The sequence below is a fragment of the Furipterus horrens genome, unplaced genomic scaffold (assembly GCF_987537825.1).
Source record: "Furipterus horrens unplaced genomic scaffold, mFurHor1.1.pri manual_scaffold_8, whole genome shotgun sequence".
NCBI classification, from domain to species: domain Eukaryota; kingdom Metazoa; phylum Chordata; class Mammalia; order Chiroptera; family Furipteridae; genus Furipterus; species Furipterus horrens.
Genome location: NW_028327178.1, coordinates 100,725,357 through 100,739,791, shown reverse-complemented (window position 1 = coordinate 100,739,791; position 14,435 = coordinate 100,725,357). Strand labels below are relative to the sequence as shown.

Sequence of the window (14,435 nt, the reverse complement as noted above, 5' to 3'; positions counted from 1 at the left end):
ACCACTCTTCCCCCAGCTATGTGCACAGTTCCCTTTTTCCCTCACTCCAAGTCTCTGTTCAGATGTTGTCTTAACCATGATGCCTTCTCTGACCACCTTGTATAAATCACCACTTATAATAGCTGATTGACAGAGGGAGAGCAAATCCTCCCCCACCCCAGCATTTCCTATGCCCCCTACCCCGCTTTGTTTTTCTCCATAGCACTCAGCATCCACTGACATGTTATTTGTTTATTGTCTGTGAGCCCCTCTGGATTCCAAGGTCAAGGACTCTACCTGTTTCTTTTCACTGTGCCTAGAACAGCAGAGTGGAAACTCACAAATATCTGTGGAATGAATGAATGTGCCCCAGACACATGTGCTCACACACACACGTGCTGACAATGGTGATTGCAGGTACACCCCAACACACACATAGGAACCATGTGCATATAGGTGGGCCTGACAGCACACAGATTATAGGAGTTGAGGCTGCAGACTGGACAGGGCAAAACTACATTTATTGGCTTTAGCTGGGGCTTGGTTTTTAATCCCATTTGGGATTAAACAACTGTGTGGTAGGTTGAGACCTGCGGCCCAGAGAAGGCCTCCTACATGCCCAGATCTCATGGCGAGGCCCAGGCAGAGCCAAAAGTAGCCCCTGGGCTCTGCAGCTGCCTCCCCTGAACAACTCTGAATGCCAGGACAGGGTCCTGTCATTGACACTCACTCAGGAAAGCAGCTGGGGCAGGGAAGGGAGGAAGGGAGGGAGAGAGGAGGCCAAAGAGTCTGCGGCAGAGCTGTGCAGAGCGGTAAAGCGTGGGCAAACAGCCAGGAAACCTGGCCAACATGCCTGAGGGAGGACCTGGTGGGCTGAGGTATGAAAGCCCCAGTGGGAAAGAGAGATGGGGGCTGTGAGGGCAGGACATACCCTGTACTCGGGTGCCCAGCCAAGGGGCAGGCCACCCTTACCCTGCCAAGCCTGTCCCCCTGGCACCGGGCTACATTCTCTCCGAAAGGTGCCTTTCCTCATTCCCCAAAGGTTCCCTGCACCGTGGGGAATTCCATCCTGGGTTTGAGGCTTTGCTCCATCACCAAGGGTGCTATGCAAGCTCGGACAACATCCTTTCTGTGGTGGGAGTGGACCTCAAGCTTGTGCCCCAGGCAGCCCTTCCACAGAGAGCTCCCCTCCTCCCCAGCACCCCAAATTCCACACGTGCAAATCCTTTCTGTGCTTTCCCTTCAAGTGTCACCTTCTCCGTGATGCTGTCCCTACTCTGCAAGCCTCTGTGCTTGGCCCTCGGAAGTTAAGGACTCGCATCATGAAAGACCTTGATGGCTGTGTACCATTTCAGCCTCCTGCGGTTTTGATTGTACAAAATTCCTCCAAGGACTTCTCTAAACACTCAGAATGAAATGGAAACTGCTTTTCCCCCTCCACATCCTGCCTGATCTGGCCCAGATGCCTCTCTCCTGCCTCATCTTCAGTTACCCCCTTGCTCTGTACCAGCCACAGTGGCCTCCGTGCTATTCCTTGGCTTGTTCCAGCCTCTGGACCTTTGCCTATGCTGTTCTTTCTGTGTGTGGGACCATTTAGTGCCCAGCTCCTTCTCATCCTTCCAGATCTGCCAAATGTCACCTCCTCTGAGAGGTCCTCCCTGATACGCTATCTATAACACCACAGCCCTTTCATCATTCTCCTCCTCCCCTTTCCCTGCTTTATGTTGCTTCTTAACACTTATTACTCCCTGAAATTATATTGTAGATTTCATTTCTTTATTACCAGAAGCTCAGCTCCATGAGGGCCAGGACTTTATTTTGCTTTGTCCCCAGTGCCCAGCACAGTGGCTGGCATCAGGGAGATGCTGGTAAATATTTGAAGAAAGAATAAATGAATAACCAGAAGAAATGTGTCTCTCTCCTGATATAAAGCTTATTTCATCTTGCTGTCTTACGCAGAGAAATTATTTTTAAAGAATGTTGAATGAATTAATGAAATGCATTTCTGTCTTCCTACTTGTAGAAGATGCTAATGTTTGATGAATGAATGAATGATTGAATCTTAGTGAGAGCAACAATGGGTACCTGCAAACACTGGAAGGGGGTCTCCTCTTGTTTCTACCTCCTGTGTACCCCCCACTGCCCCTCCCTTCTGCATCCCTGCAGGGCTGTGATGGGCCCTGGAACTGCCTGACAGAGTCAGGGGAGCGGTTCCTGCTGCACGCAGGGAAGTCATAAGCTCCAGGAAATGAAGGCTCCGGAGCAGCGCCTCCTCCTCACCCATAACTCCAGCCTCATTACAACCAGCCCAGGCCATAATGTGGAGAATCAAAGCCGATCCCCAGAGGCAGCAGCTCAGCTCTGGGATTTCGATCAGGGCCACCAAGGTGGGGGAGGGGCCTGCCAACATCCCTTGGCTCTACCATCATGCCCAGGCCCCAAAGAGTGGGTGACAGGGTGAGAGAAGGGTGCTGAGGATGTTCACAGCAGAGTCACGGGTGGCTGGGCCCCCATTAGTTTAGGGGCCTGGAGGGAAGAGGGAGCAGGATGCTCAGGAACTCCTCTCCTCATTCTTCCCTGTGGACACTCAGTGTCTTCTCATTGTCATTGCCCTGAAATGCAGGCTAACCCTCTCCCCTTCCAACAGATGCCCTCCTACCCCAAAACCCCTTCCATAAAGAAATTCTGGAGCCACTACTGGGAAAGAGCACTGAGTCGTCCAGCCAAAAAGAGTCCCAACTTTCACTTGTGACTCAACATGAGTTAGTGAGATAAAATGAAGGCAAGAGAACTGTCCATTGTGGCATCCAGTGGAAGGAGGTGGTCTGCATTGCTTCTGCGCCCCCAATTCCAGCCACTTTCTTTGTCCACAGAAGAACGCGGCTATGTGGCTGGGGCCAGGGCAATCCCCTCCCACATCATTTGCCCAGCCAGCCACACACCTCATAGTCCCAACCTAACTCCCCAAACTAGCCAGACCACCCCCAGCCTGCCTACACACTCCTCTGCTGGAATGCCCAGCCCTTTCTTCCCACCTGCTTACATGCCCCCTCCTCTAAGAAGTAGCCCTGATTCCCTCCCATCCACCTACCTCTTCCAGACACCTGTGTGTACTCCCGCCCCTGAGCCCTGTAAGTCTCAGGTTGTGCTCCCAATGACAGCTTCGATCACTTGCCACCTGGCATTTCAGTTGTTATTGGGGGTCTTGTTCCCCGCCCCTGCCTGCACTAAACCAAACTTCTGTATCTCTGTCCTAGCATCCTGCCCAAAACGGGCACAGAGTCAAAACTCAAAGGAACTACATTGTTGAAGTGAGCTGAACGGGCTTGGGGAGAGGAGGAGTGGGGATTGAGCCCCTCACCTCCCTTCATTGTTCCCAGTGCCTGAAATTCCGCCGTGAAAGCAGCGTTGCTGTCCCCTGTAAACACCCACATTAAGCCATTATTCATCATTATTGCTTGAGTAGGAGTTAGTCCCTCAGATCCTTTCTTGCCGAAAGCAGGATCTTATGGAGGGGAGGGAAGGAGAGAGATGGATTGATCTGGGAACTGCGTGCTGGTCCAGGAAGGGGGAGGAGGGGTGTCTTAGACTCTGAGAAAGGGAGGTTTTCTGGGGGAATGTGGAGACACCAAAGGTAAGTTAAGAGGTGCTGGGACCCTGCCCAAAGTCACACGGGGCACCTCCAAGCAAGGCCCTCTGGAACTTGGGGGCCCCACCCCTGAAAGAGGCTGTGGAGGGACAAGCATGAGATCCAAGGGCCTTCCCTGGGCTTCTGTTTTGGACAGAACGGCTCTCTGTGCTGCTGTGGGAGGACACGACATGGGTGGTAGGAGCCAAACTGGGTGCTGGGCTCTGTGCACCCAGGACGCCTAAGTCCCGGAAGCTCTTGAAGACCTGCTCCTTCTCTGGGGTGGGTGGGGTGGGCTATAGAGACTGTCCACCCACCAGGGGCAGGGAGAGGAAGCAGCTCACAAGATCCCTGCTCCTGTGGGCTGAAGCCTGGTGGAGGACCCGAGAAGGAGCTGGGTGAGGGGCTGGGAGAGGGTGGGAGAGGAGAGGTGTGTAATGGGAGTTGAAAGGAAGGATTCAGGGCTGCGGGTGTGGGGGAGGAGGCAGGACTGCTTCACTATGGTCCCAAGGAGGCAGGGACCATGATGGGTCACTGTCGCATTGGGTTTGCCCCACCCTGCACAGTGCCAGGCACACAGTAGGTGTTTAATTAGTAACTACCGTCAAAATACAGGCTCAACCGCCCTGTTCTCACATAGAACCTGCTCTGATGTTCTCTTGTTTCTCCTGCAGGCTCCTGGTCTGGACCGCCACCAGCCCTTCAAAGACCCAAGGATCTGCGGGCCCCAACCAACGCCCCTCTGCGCAAGGACCACGGCGCACAGCGGACTCGGGAGCTGCGGAAGCACCGCCTGGTGATCCAGCCGCGGAGGCTCGAGGGGGGCGCGGGCGGAGGCCCCAGGGCTGTCCATGCCCGGGGTGCGGCCGCGCCCCCTCCCCCTCCAGCCGGGCGCCCCCGCGGCTGGGCGGCGTTCAGGGGTGCGGGCCTGTCCGGGTGCCCCGTCTGGAGCGGCGCCGCGGTGGCTGCGCTGAGGCCACCATGTGACGTGGCGCCGCTCCGTGGTGCCACCCCAGCGGCGATTCCCTGGTGCCTCCCGCCCGTGCTCCTGGGCCCCAGCGCAGGCCAAGCATGAGGCCACAGCCCGGCGGCCGCGGGCAGGCGGGAGCCGCGCTGTCGCCCGCGCTGCTGCTGTCGCTGCTGCTGCTGCTGCTGCTGCCAGCGCCGCCCCTGCCACTGGGACGCCTGTGGGCGGCCGGCACGCCAACGCTGGCGGTGCCTGGAGCTCTGCAGGACGGCGCGCTGAGCGCGGGCCGCGTGAAGCGTGGCTGGGTGTGGAATCAGTTCTTCGTGGTGGAGGAGTACACGGGCACCGAGCCCCTGTACGTGGGCAAGGTAAAGGGGCACCCCGCACCCGCTTTCCCGTGCCCAGGACCCTGGACACGCCCACTTGTAGATGCCAGGAACCCCAGTTCCCTGACCTCGTGACTGCCAGTGCCTGGTCCCAGCCGCCCTGGCCTGGGGCAGACGCCAGAGTCAGGCCCCCGGGTTTCCTCTCCTGCCCCACGCCCTGCTGGTAGGTACGCCCAGTCCATCCCGCAGCTGGAGGTACCTAGAACACAGAAACAAACTTGCGCATCTGGATGTGTCCCATACGGCTCTCTGCACCAGCTTAAAATTCTTCAGTAGCTGCCCACGCACTTGGAGACAAACCCAAATTTCATCCCATTGCCTCCAAAGATCCAGCTCCCGGCTCTGAGTTTCCCCAGGGCTCTGGTGCTGCCTGACTGACCCCCCCACCCCCATGCCCCAAGGACTCCTGCCACAGCCCCTTTGCCTAGGGTGTCCCCCCCCCCCACTGCTCTGCCCTGCTCCTGCTGGTTACTTCATACTCACACTCAGCTCTCTGCTCAATTGCCACTCCCTCAGAGAAGCTGTCCCTACCACAACAGGCTAGCGGAGAGCCCTGTATGTGGCCATCCCTCCCTGTCATGTGCCCTCCCATGTGCCATATCTTTCCTCTATAACACTTAATTATGCATGCATTTGTTTGATTATGCATTTAATGTGTGTCTTTCCTCTTAGACTGTGTTTGCTTTGCTCACTATAAATCCCTGGGTGCCTAATGCAGACATTGCTCACAAACTGTTCATTAAATGAAGGAATGAATGAATGAATGAAAGCTACTTCCTCAAACTCTGGTGGTTAATGTGGCTGAAGATCTGTGCCCTAGGGAGTATAAGGAGCTGAGGTCTTTTGTTCATCCATTCATTCCCTGAGCCTCTCCTGGATGTGATGCTGGAGAGGCAGGGGCAAGTGAGATAGATCCTCCCTCTGCCATTTGGGGGCTCCCCAGAGTGGCAAAGACACCCTGGTACATAAGAAACTTCACAGGTCAGCACCTGGCACTGAGCAGGCATTTAATAAATGGTAGCTGTTGGCTGGGTTCATAGAGGAGAGAACACCTGAGCTGGGTTTTGCTGTACGAGTAGGAGTTCATCAGCCTAATGGGGAAGAGGCCATAACCTGTGCAAAGACTTGGAGTCCTGACGGAGCCCAGCTTATCCAGGGACTTGTCAGTAGTTGAGGTGTTGAGGTAGAGGTGTTTGTAAGGTGTGAAGAGCAGGGTGGAGCCCAGGGAGAGTTCTCTGGCTTCTGCTAGAGCCAGTCAGCTTTCCAGGAAGGTTTGGTCAGCAGAGCTGGGGACAGTCCAACTCTGGAGTTTCCCCGTGTGCTGTGTGCTGGGGTTTGGGTCTGAGAATCAGACCGATCAAGCCGCTCAGTTCATGGCTCGGGGATCAGGACCCCAGACAAGGACGGGAAGAAAGCCTTCATATTAACCTTTCAGTTTTCCTGGCAGGAAACACAGATTTTATCTTGTCTAGACATAGTCATCCCTCCTCCTTGGCTCCTTTCCCCTCCATACACATGGCTGAAGTTGATCCCCACAACTGAGCAAAGTGAGGATGTCATAGATGGAGCTCAGATAGGTTCACGTCCTTGCTCAAGCAACCTAGCGGCAGAACCTAAGCCTACTGACTCCTAGCCGGGGCAGTGAGGTGGTAGGTCTGGTAGAAGGGGGTGAGGGGCCTGGGGGAGAAACCAGTGCCCCCCAGCTAGACAATAGCTAATGGTGAAGTAGCTAAGAATACTTTGGGGCCAGACAAACCTGGCTTGGAGGCCCAGTTCTGCTAACCCATGAGCCACACTTCCTTAACCAAGTCCCTTCACCTCCCTGGACCTTAGTCTCTCCCTCTGTAAAAGTGGGGCTAAGTGAGATCGCTCCCGAGGGCTGGCGAAAGCATTAAAGGAGAAAACCGAGCACACGAAGTGTTTTGCCTGCAGTAGCCTGGTTGCTTGTTTCTCCTTGTTTTCTCCTCATTCCTATATAAAGCACTTAACTCTTAAACTGCAAAATAGAAATCACTGTTCCCTTTTGCAGACAAGGAAACCGAGGTTCAGGGAGGGCAAAGTCATAGTGGGGCCAGCTGGCTTGGCCAGGATTTGAACCTGTGTGTGTTGGAGGCCAATCCTAGCCTGATTTCTCCAGACCTCTCTGAGACCTCCAGGCCCAGGGGAAGGACTTTGGAAAACCCCTGAGAGACAGGGAAGGACTCTGTCACAGCTGCCTCAATGGCTGTGGTGGTCTCGAGCACCCTGGCCCCGTGGTCTGCCCAGCAGCGGGGCTCTGAGAAGGTGTCCCCAGCTGCCCACGTGCGGAAAAGAGCCGAGAAACCGCTGACTCACCGCTGTTGTCTCCGTCCATCCAGCCATTACCCTCTCAGCAGCGCGAGCCGAAGCCCACCCCATCTCCCAGAACCATAGCCTGTCAGCGATGGGAGGGCCCTAGTAAATTTCTTCCCTATAAGCTGGGGAAACTGAGGCCAGAGGCAGAGAACATCATGCCAAGGCCCCAGCAACATGGTGACAGAATCAACCCATTGACCAGATCTCTTGCCACCAGCTCCCGGCCCAGTGCAGTTTACTGTGAATGAATGTCTGCTATGGCGCAAGAATTGTGCCCAGCCCAGGGGTCTTTCTCCTCACAGCAACCTCTCTCAACATCCCCGCCGCTGTCACAGCTCTGTCATCCTCCCCCTTCATCGTCAGCACCCAGTGCCCCTCCTCTCCGGCTTTTAAGGCCACGTCCGGAAAAGCGCTCTGTGCATTGAGGAAAGACACATTCCCGTCTCTTTGCAAACGTTTGCCCAAAGCACACTTTCTCATGAAAGGTGGCCTGGTGTGTGGTAGAGGGGGGCCAACTGGAGCCAGGCGGCCGGGGCTCAAACCCCAGCTCTGCTGCTTGTTACCTCTGACCCTGGGCATGCTGTCTAACGTCTCTGAGCCTCAGTTTCCCTATTTGTTGAGTGAGGCTGTCCCTAGCACGTCCTCAAAGGATTGTGATGAGGATTCAGTGAGTCAGCAGAAGGGCGCCTGGCACGTGCTCGGTGTTAGCTTTTATTGTCATAGGTCTCACCTGGTACTTCCACCATTCGAATGCCATCCACACAGACATGACCCACCCTGCTCTAAATCCTGGAAGCCTCCTGGCTGCCCGATGTCCTAGTTTTTCACCACGAAGTGTGGGGGGCGGGGGGGAGGGAGGTGGTCTCTAGCCCACCCCTCACTCTAGGAATATGAGCTCGAGCTTTTAAAACCCATTTGTCCCCTTCCTAGTCAAATCTCATTTTTGTACAGCTGGTTGTTTGTGCACACACACACACGCACACACACATGCACACACTTATACTGGGTTCTCTCTCTCTTCAGGGAGAAAGGGCTTCTCCTCGGTCTCAGTTAATTCACTGCTTCTGGGTCCCCTGCCCCAGGGAGCCACTGGGAGGGAGCATCTGTCCTTGTCGAATTCCAAAGGTAGCTTAGCAACAGCACCATCTCCGGTGCACCCCGGCCCCAGCGGTAACCTATTTCACAGCCGCCTCCTCCATCACTCACCGGCAGGCTCCTTGCTGTCAGCACCCGCAGGAACCGCTGGGCCAAGAGGTTGTCACCAAAGACCCCACACCAGCAGCTCCCTCCGCCGTCCTGTCCCTTTCGCGGCCCGGCCCACCTCTACCCTCACCTTCGCACAAGGCCCGCCCCGAGACCAACCTCCCGACATTTCCATACAGTCTGGGTGCGGGGACTAATCCCCTTTTCTGAACTGTAATTTCCCCGGAGGCTTCTGTCAGCTGCATGTGAATTTTGTAGCATTTTTAATTCTTTTTTTTTTTTTTTTTAAGCTAGAATTATGGGGTCAGCACTCATGACCAACTCCTGTGGGCGGTGAGATCTATTTTAGATATACAACAGGATTAAAGTGGGGAGGAGAGCAGATTTAATTAAGTTGCTAATATTTAAAGAAAATTGATGAACTCCTGGTTTACGAGTAGCATGGGCAGGAACAGACCCCTTGTTCTGGGAGAGGCTTTTTATTTGATTTGGTTTCTGTTTAAATCCTGGACTCGTTTTATTTGCATTGCCACTCTGTCCGTTTAATTGTCTTTAATAAGGAAAACGTACCTCTGTTCGCATTTAATTTTTATTTAATTAGGAGGAAGTAATTAATGGCCTCATAAATCCTGGGTTTCAGCCCCCCGGGTGAGAAGGGCTCACTGGTGTTTTCCATGTTGTTTATGATCTAGGGCTGGGGCTTGGGGGGCCACAGTCTCCTCTAGGGCTGCCCACACTTGATGCATCAGAGACAACCCAGGACGTGGAGTCAGACAGGCCTTGGGGCCGCCTCTTGTTAGCTGTGTGACATTAGGCAGGATATGGGCCCTCTCTGAGCTTCAGTTGGCCAACCTGTACAACAGGGAGAGAATAAGCTCTGATTTCTAAGATCACTATGAGATATCAATGAGGTCTTGGCAGAGTCTGGAAGTGTGCCCAGTGACTCCCCCCAACCCCCCTCCCTCTGTCTTTAACTCATGCAACCCTGGGATTTAACAGAGTGACTGGATCTTCCAGAAATCCCAGAAGACATTGGGGAATTCTAATGACAGCTGTAGATTTCATTATTCATCTGTGCAATATGTTTGGTGCTGTGCCCTGTGCTGGATGCTGGGGAGATGGAAACAAAGCTATCTGCCTGGTCCTCAGGGAGCTCGTAATCTCACACTCTCATGTGCGCGCACGCCCACACACACGCATTCAGCTTTCCCATCCCCCCTGTCTCTTCTCTGCAGGCATTGCCAGGGCACTAGTGTGTGGCAAGCTTGGGGAGTTCAGAAAAAAGTGTAACCCAAGTTAGTCCATGCCTCTGAGGCCCATTACAGCTGGGAATACAACGTGCAGCAGTGAGGTGTGACCGGGGAGTGTGCATGGGACAGGACAACAGAGCAAGGTGAAGATTTTTCAACCAGATGGGAGTATATCTGGGAGGGCTTCCTGGAGGAGGAAACAAGCTGAGTTTAAAAGACTCCACATAGATATTGGATGATGGCCCCTCTATCTCCAATGGGTCAGGATTTGAGTGACCCTCAAATTCTTCTGAGACTAGGGTGGGAAAGGGAGAGGAGGTGAATCTGCATTGAGCACCTATTATGTGTCAAGAGCCTCCACATAGGATCTTATGAATCTTGAAAGTTTATGGGAAAATAATATCAGCCCGATCTACAGAGAGGCAAACTGAGGCTCAGAGAGGGGTTGCCTCTTATCTGAGGCTATGCAATAGGTCAGTGACAGAGCTGAAGCTGTCACCCAGCCATTTCTGAGGCCAAAGCCTGTCACCTTCCTGATTTGTGATTCAAAGTCCTTTTCCAGATGATGAAATAGAGGCTCAGATTGAAGAGGCCACCAATGACGGATGTCCGGGCCTCTCCCCAAGCTGTACAGCCCATGACTGCCCCCCGCCCACCCCTTCCTCCTCTGTCCCTCTTAGCCAGAAGCATCGTAAGTGGACTATGGTTATAGTCCCAGAGGCTGCAGAGGGACCACCCGTGCATGGGAATCAAACAGAGCAGGGCCCCTCTCAGCCTCTTCACCTGGAAAACAGGGATACACGTATGTATACCATGAAATTAAATCAGATTTCCCCGGAGGCCTGCGACACATATCTGGTATGTAGTAGGTGATCAGTAAATGAGAACACCGTCCTCCAGCCCCCACTTGTAGCTGAAAGTCTTGAACAATGTCCCCCCTAAGAGAGCGCCACACTCACTTCCTCTCCATTCTGGAGCCAGGGCTCGGGCGAGCAGGCCAGCAGCCCCACCCCTGGCCAAATCCTCAGCTCCTAGCTCCTGCCCAGGCCAACCAGCCCTGTCCGACTCTACAATCCCCAGCGGGTAACCACTGGGCCCCAGTGTGACTTCTGCGTCATTCTTCCTGGAGAAACATTGACGACATCGCCTCTGGGTTCCACTCCCTCCTCCCCAAGCTGCACTTGCAAGTGACCCCTGTCCAGGGTCTGAGCTAAAATGTCACAGCTGCAGGAACAGGAGAGAGACCCGGGAGGAGGAAAGAGAAGGAAACACCCATTTGTGGAGTATTTAGGTCATTACATGTTCACATTTAGTCCTCACCTGCACCAGGTAAGGCTTGATGTGATTTCTCAGGTGGGAAAATGAGCTCAGGGAGGTAAAATGAACAAGCCTGTGGTCACGTGGTCAAAACTTCCGTGAGTTGTGGGATCAGGAGCTGGCTTCCCACTCGTAGCTGTGTGACAAAGCAAGTGACTTCCCCTCTCTGTGCCTCAGTTCTCCCATCTGAGAAATGGAAGAATAATAGTGTTCCATGTGGCAGTGATGGATACTCATATTATAGCTGTTAAGCATCTCCCAAAATGACAACTGCAGGCACATCTTGTTTAATTGCGCTCCATGGGTCTTGTGGGTTTTTACAAATTGAAGACAAGACTCTCCACTAGCAAAAAAATATTGCGACTCGCTTTATTGCAATACTTTTTGCGGTGTATGGAACTGAACCCCTAATGTCTCCGAGGTATGCCAGTGTTCCTCACACTGCTCAGAAGTGTTTGCTGAGGAAGTAAGCAGATGCCAGGTCAGACTGGAAAGTGGGTGCAGGCACTCTAAGAGGAAACAGGTCCATGTCTCCCATGGCCATGTCCCCTGGGCAAACATAGAAGAAAAACATAAACAGCAAACAGGAGAGACAGGTCTCCTCATCCCCAGCACTGCCAATGATTCAGGGCCGCCGTTCTGAGATAATTTTATTGGGGGCATTAAACTGAGTTATGAGGTTTTTACAATCCAGCCACTTATGAGAAATCTATTAACAGTAACTGGACAGGAAGAAGGCTTCTTGGTGGAGCCCAGGACAGGCATTAATTGGGGCAATCTATAACAGAACGGGGACCCAGAAAGGTTCCACCAGACGCCTCCATTTACTCCCCGCAATTTCTGCTGAGAATCAGCAGACTCGCCAAAAAGAGAGAGATGCCCATTAATCGGCTAATGAAATATGAAAATGTTTATGGGCCATTCAATCTTCCAAATGGCACTTCTATAATCCACCTTTCAGACACAAAGTTCCACCAGCAGAATTTATTCCCCGGCTCCTCCTGCATGGCAGTGGGTGGGTTTTCTCTCCCTTTGTGACGACTCTATTGGCACCTGTTATCCTGGTGAATGGGCTGGGGGGACATGGTGCCCTGGCCGCTGGAAAGGGGCCTCGGGGATTCTCTCATTCACACTCCATCTCTCTGGGAGTTTAGAGAGGAGCAGGGACCCTGCCCAAGGTCACCGGCTTTCACGAATGCATTTTGCTCTGCCCAGAGCTGCCTTGGAGATTTGAGCATTGGACAATAAGGACTTTGGTGTTCCTGTTTGGAAAAACAGTCTGCTGGCTGGTTCCTTGCCCAAGAGACCTCTGTGCAGTGCAAACAGCCTGGGATCTGGAGCCTGCGAGTGCCTCAATTAAATCCCAGTTATATATAGCCAACATTTAGTAATTATATAACTGGGCGATAGCTACCGTTTGTTGGACACTTATTATGTCTCAGGGCTGATTTTCAGCTCGTACATGCCGGTGTGGTTGTGCCGGTTGTTGAGATAGGGAAAATCTCCCTACCTGCAGTAAATAGTCTCTCCCTGCCCCCTGTCCCACTCCCTCAGCCCCTTAGACTCCTCTGTGTTCCAGCAACCACAAGGTTCCTGCCTGGCCCAGAAGGGCCCTGCTGTGGTCCCACTCTGTGGACGATGCCCCTGCCATGCTGGCTGTTAAATACTGTGGCACGTGGTGCCAGGCAGGGGCTAAGGGCCTTGTGTGATTTCAATGCAATTACCCCCCAACACCTGTAGGAGGAAGGTCCGGTTGTGAGCCACATGTTACAGAGGAGGCAGCTGAGGCCCAGAGAGGAGCAGTGGACACGCGGGGAGCTGCTGCCGCAGCCCAGGCCAAGCTGTGGCACCTCTTCCTCCCCCTGGGCTCCTCTTGGGAAGCTGGAGGCTGCAGTGAGAAGTCCAGGCTGTGGATCAGGCCAGTTCCTCCATGGAGCAAATCATCCCGCGTCTCTAATCCTCAGGAGGAAACTGAAAAAAATATATAAAATCAGCAGCAAAGCCTACTCTAGTACTTTCTTTTAAATAAAGAACCCTGACCTAGATAAATATGTAAATTGCTTAGCACAGTGCCCGGCACACAGTAAGGGCTCCTTCAATTTGCATTCCCTTCTCTCCTCTCTCCCTCCCTGCCCTGTCCCCATCGTGCGCCAAGCCCTGAGGCTGGCTCTCCAGATATTGAGATGAGCAAGACACAGCCCTGGCCTCTGGGGGTTCAGAGCCTAGGGAGACTGGACAGCAGCTTGGAACCTCGTTAGAAATGCAAACCGAGGCCCCATTCCCGGACCTACTGAGTTGGAATCCACATTGTAACAAGATCCTCAGGTGATTTGCATGCACAGGAAGTTGAGAAGCATTGGCTACAGCCATCCAACAAGCTGAACAGGATAATGATGGCTTGATGTACTGCTGAGGTCTTGGAGGGCAATGGGGAACAGAGATCCTGGAAAGCTTTGGGGAAGAGGTGGCATTTGAACTGAGCCTGCGGGGTGAGTCGCCTTTCAGTGGGCCGAGAAGGATGGACAGGGGGCTCAGAGGAGGAGCCGACTGGCGTGGAGGTGGCTCTGGACCTCTTTGTAAAGGCAGTGGGGAGCCATGGAAGAGTCACAGGCAGGAGAAGCCGTGTTCAGGTGTGCCTCTGAGCTGAGAGTTCCGGCTGCAGAGGGAAAGGTAGATGACAGGGGCAGGGCTGGGGCAGGGAGAGGCGTGGAGGCCTGGGGGACTCTCCCAGCCGGTGAGGCCCGGACTGGGGTGCGGCATGGCTCCCTAGGCCTCCACGTTTTTGCTGAAGAATGGGTATGTCAGAGAAGAGACTTGCTTAGGAACTGGCCCCCAGTGGGACTCAAGGAGGGGAGCCGAGAGGAGCTTCCTCCCAAGCTCCACCCCCTCTGCCTCCCTGCCTCTCCAGATCCACTCGGACTCAGATGAGGGTGACGGGGCCATCAAGTACACCATCTCAGGCGAGGGCGCAGGCACCATTTTCCTGATTGATGAGCTGACAGGCGACATCCATGCCATGGAGCGCCTGGACCGAGAGCAGAAAACCTTCTATACGCTACGGGCCCAGGCTCGGGACCGCGCCACCAACCGCCTGCTGGAGCCCGAGTCGGAGTTCATCATCAAGGTGCAGGACATCAACGACAGTGAGCCCCGCTTCCTGCACGGCCCCTACATTGGCAGTGTGGCCGAGCTCTCACCCACAGGTGGGCTGCGGGGCCGTGGGGGGTGGGGTGGGCCAGGGTGAGGGGAATGGGGAACTGCCCGACTCTGAGGGGGGTGTCTGCTGTGGGGGGAGTGGCTGATACTCCGGAGCGGGGCAGGAGAGGCAGGAATTGCTACCCCAGGGCAGAGGGTACAGGCATGAGCCCAGG

The 14,435-nt window shown here is 54.1% G+C and overlaps 1 protein-coding gene across 1 annotated transcript in view; it reads left to right on the top strand.

Moving 5' to 3' along the window:
* Positions 1-14,435, top strand: part of CDH22 (cadherin 22) — a 121,377-nt gene that overhangs the window by 47,833 nt on the left and 59,109 nt on the right. The window contains exons 2-3 of the mRNA XM_090286503.1: positions 4,282-4,942; positions 13,973-14,267. Of these exons, the coding sequence (XP_090142629.1) occupies positions 4,679-4,942; positions 13,973-14,267 (559 nt within the window). The 5' untranslated portion in view covers positions 4,282-4,678. The remainder of the gene's footprint in view (positions 1-4,281; positions 4,943-13,972; positions 14,268-14,435) is intronic.